Source organism: Lathyrus oleraceus, chromosome 4 (assembly GCF_024323335.1).
Source record: "Lathyrus oleraceus cultivar Zhongwan6 chromosome 4, CAAS_Psat_ZW6_1.0, whole genome shotgun sequence".
NCBI classification, from domain to species: domain Eukaryota; kingdom Viridiplantae; phylum Streptophyta; class Magnoliopsida; order Fabales; family Fabaceae; genus Lathyrus; species Lathyrus oleraceus.
The window spans coordinates 257,877,012-257,881,324 of NC_066582.1; the positions used below are offsets into that span (position 1 = coordinate 257,877,012).

The 4,313-nt window shown below is 38.2% G+C and overlaps 1 protein-coding gene across 1 annotated transcript; it reads right to left on the minus strand.

Moving 5' to 3' along the window:
- Positions 1-1,676: 1,676 nt before the first annotated feature.
- Positions 1,677-3,275, minus strand: LOC127074955 (mitochondrial uncoupling protein 5). The gene has a single exon (XM_051016377.1). It carries the CDS (start codon positions 2,783-2,785, stop codon positions 1,835-1,837), a length of 951 nt encoding a protein of 316 aa, XP_050872334.1. The 5' UTR covers positions 2,786-3,275; the 3' UTR covers positions 1,677-1,834.
- Positions 3,276-4,313: the final 1,038 nt, after the last annotated feature.

Consider the following 4,313-nt stretch of genomic DNA (forward strand, 5'->3'; position numbering starts at 1 on the left):
GCATTTTTGGCATAGCTCAATATCTTGTACCATTAACAATAAGAATCCTTTAAATCAATAATGTTACATGTGAATGTAAGTGCATATGAATGATTGGGGTAAATGTATGTAGATGAATCATGAGTCCTGAGCCAGATAAAATGAGAATAGGTAGGAAAAAATTTGGGGTATGACAAGGTTGAATGAACTCGTCAAGTTATGACTTACAATAAAAAAAACGTCAAGAATCACATAGAATGGATCTCGATCCACTCATTTTATGTCACTTGAAACGCTCAGAGAAGACTTTAAAATGTGTGGGAGAGATGAGACGATCTCCGAGTTATAAAGGCAAACGCCTCACGTCGACCATTATGATCGATTTCAAATCACGTTTGTTTGAACTAAAAGGTTGGCACAATCCTAGATCATAATCTGACTTATGATATCAAACAATTTATCTAGAATCGGACATTTCAAATTAATTACATATTCAATCTTCTAAAAGTAATGACCTTGCAAACGCGCCTTAAATCATTTTTTTCAGACCTCGTGCTTGAGGGACTGTGCACCGATATATCTGTAAAGACCTTGGTATGCCTATCAAGACCTAAAGTAGACACACTTTATCTATAAGCATTGTCAGAATTTCTAATTTAAATCATTTCACCCTTTCAGGACTCGTGCTTAGGAAACAATGCAATATTAATAGAGTTTATCGCTTAAAGCACTTTTCCCCTACACGCCTCGTGCTCGGAAGACAGTGTACCAGTATACATATTATCACATAAAATCACATAGCATCAACCATACTATACCTTTCAACAGGTGTCTCACCAAGGGTCTGGAGGATACTCCATAAGTGATAGACGAGCTTGAAGCTACCTCAAAAAGGTTAGTGAATTCTTTCGTAAAGAGATAAGCGAAAAACTCTCATGACTTAGAAGTCAACACGACCCTAAGCCAAGAGACCACTTCAACTCTGCTGACTCGAATAACGACTCTATTAAAAGGTCTTAAACACTTAGACAAAATAATTACAGACAAGTTAATGTAATGATGATGAGACTCAAACAAATAGGTCGTCATTCATTCACAAATTATCAATAACTAGAATTTTATAAATATTTCTTACGCTACAATCAATGTACTTTTTACAAGTATTATACAAATATTTGTTTTGTATTTAAATAGGCATCCGCAATTGAAAGGTAGAATGGTGGAATTGATTTTTCTAATTAGTCGGTTTTAGGACGGGGTATCAAATTTTAAATAAATGATGACCAACTTAATAAAGATAAGACAATAGTAGAAGCTTAAAAAAAATTAATTATCTAAATTTTTTGAGACAACACAAAACTCTTCCTGAAATAGAGGAAATCTGAAAAATGAATATGATGGTCATAAAATTGAGCTGAAATGAGAAACATAAAATAATTCTCAGATCTATCCATTGGATTCCAAGCATGATCACACCATCTACTTTTAAAAGACATTTTCAACTAACGGGACCAAAATTTATAATTGTGCTTCCCTTCTACTTGAACGAAATCAGAACTTAACTCTAAAGCAAAATCACATTCTTTTCTTTCTTCACTTTTTATTGAATTTATCTGCATCTAAACTGTCACACATAATCATCCTCCCACGTAAACATAAAGAACTTCAGAAACTCAATAAAAACAAAAGAAAAATAATAAAATAACACGAATACTATAACGAGATCTTCAACTGAGTCACAATTGGTAACAACAACCTCAACATCTTAATCTTAATTAAAACTATATATAAAAAAACATCTAAAAGAACATTATTAACGTTATTAAAAAATTATTCGTCGTCATCATCATCGAACTTAGAAATCCTTAAGCACCTTACGAACCTGTTCCAACGTAACAAACAAAACAACCGTAAACGGTCCCTGTCTCGTAATCGTAGGAATAAAGCCCTTATAAAGAGCCATAGGACCCTCCGCACGAACAGTTTTCAGAGCACAATCAACGGCACCGGAGTACGGCGGCGGCGATCCAGCCTCCACTTTCATATTCATCACTCTCGTCTTGATCACGTCCACGGGATTCGACGCAACAGACGCGACAAAACCCGCTGCAAAACTCGCTGTCACGTGGGTTCCAAGCCCGTCCTTCATCCATCCCTTTGCCAGAATCGTTTCCTTAAACTCGTCGTAGGAAGCCAGCTGCGACGCTGTAACTAACATGGCGCGGTTCACGGTGAGCGATGAACCGCGCCATAGGCTAGTAACTCCTTCGTCTTTCGCCATTCTTGTGATAGCATCGATGACGGACTTATAGTTTCTTCTCTGAGCGGAGGGAAGTCTTCCGTCTGCCTGCATCCTGACCATTGCCACGTCAGCTGGATTTCCTACCGCCGCGCCAATCCCGCCAGCGAGTAGCCCTGCCGCGATTTTTTTTGTTAACGTAAAACTACTGCCGGATTTTGGATCAGACCATTTTTTCTTGAGTATGTCATAGAGTCCCATACGGGTGGTGGAGTAGAGAACCTGTCGGAGAACTGTGGCTGAGACGCCGGAGTAAAGTGCTGCCACGCCTTCTTGTTTAACTAGCCTAACACCAACGGCGATCGGACCAACACGAGGCGTGGCCGTCGCCGCTGGCGACTGGTGAACGGAACCAGGCTGAAATGCAAGAGCGGATCGGATATTGGTTGTTTGAGTTTGAGTCTCTCCTTGAAGCTGCATTCGAACCTTGATGAGATCAAGAGGGTGTGTTGAACATCCTGCAATGATGGAAGCTATGCCTCCTTCAACGAAACCTTTGACACCCATTTGCGAAAAAGATTGAAACTTTGAAAGATTCAAAGGAGTTAAAGAGATGGGGTTTGTTGGGTTGATTTTGTCAAGAGAATTTTCCGGGAATATAATATTTTGGAAGAGAGATAATAAAGGATCTGTTTTTGTTTTTGTGTGATTAGCGGAATGTAACGGAATAATCGGAATCAAATTATTGGGAGGTGATAAGAGATGAATAATTGAAGTTTAGGTTGAGAATGAAGATCAAAGACTATGAAACAATATTGAGGAACGTTTGGGGTATGAGACATGTGACAGAAAGAAGAACGTTGTTGGAATGAAAGAAACGGAGGGTTTGTGTTGTGGAGTTACATTGGTTAAGGGAATTTATAGCAAGTGTGTTTTGAAGGGGAAAGAATGATTTTGAGGAAGGTGGCACTGTCATGTTCTCACATAAGCCACTTGGTTACAAAATAGAAATTAGAAAATATCTTTGTCAAATCTTAGTCCAATTATTATACGCGTTGTAGGAACCCTCCAATTTTGTTTTTCGTAATTTGGACTTTTCCATTGCTTATTGCCATTATTTTTGGAATGCAAATGTCGATATTGATTTACTTCAAAATTTAACTAAATATAATAGTAATGGACAAGAGTATAGTTTTTTAATTGAAAAAGTTGTAAAATAAATTTTGATAATTCTTGAGGAAGTAAAGCTTTGATTTCACGTTTATATTAGAACACTCGTAATTAATGTTGAATGTTTATAATTTATATTTGGTCGGTTGTAAAGCCCACGACAAAAGACCCGATAGTATGTGTTCTTGTTAAAAACATCTAAAAGGTTGACTTCTTCAATACAAGTCAGGTAAAGTCTCAAATGATTGATTTTGCAGGTGTTCCTCTCAGATCGTTCTTCTCCCCCTTCATCTTGGAGGAAGTCTCCTCTTATACTTCCTCCACCATCAATGACCTTTAAAGAGGTGTTTCTTTCTATTCCTTGTTAAAGAAACTTGGAATAACGTCTGTCGTCTCCCATAATCATCTTGTAACTCATTTTCCCTCAGCTTTTGTAACCCTCTGCCATTATGGAGACGTTTCATAATCCTCCATTGTGATTGTTCATATGATTTCCTAGCACTAACATTGGATCTGACGTGCTTACCCTGTGACTAATTGAACCCTAACCGAGTACCGACTTGTGTAAGGCTATGGTTACCCGGTCTTCTTGTCTCCTCGTACTCGGTTCTCAAAAGTTCGTCCTCAAAGAATTACGGGATGTACATAAGCCCCCCCCCCCCCCCCCCCCCCCCCCCCTTGATCACGAGATCCTATTGGATTGAAGTGTTCCATCAAGATAATCTTGGAATTCCTTCTTCCCTAGAACAGCCTCCTACTCGGTAAATTAATGCGGTGTCAGTCATTTTAATGATGACAAATCTTTCTCTTTCCTCATCATGATGGTTTTTATGAGAATTCTCACTTGTCATCCTTTCCCTTTTTTGATGTGAATTCTTGACCGTTACAAACTTGCTTTTTAAAGGGATTTTGTTTACTACCAAAA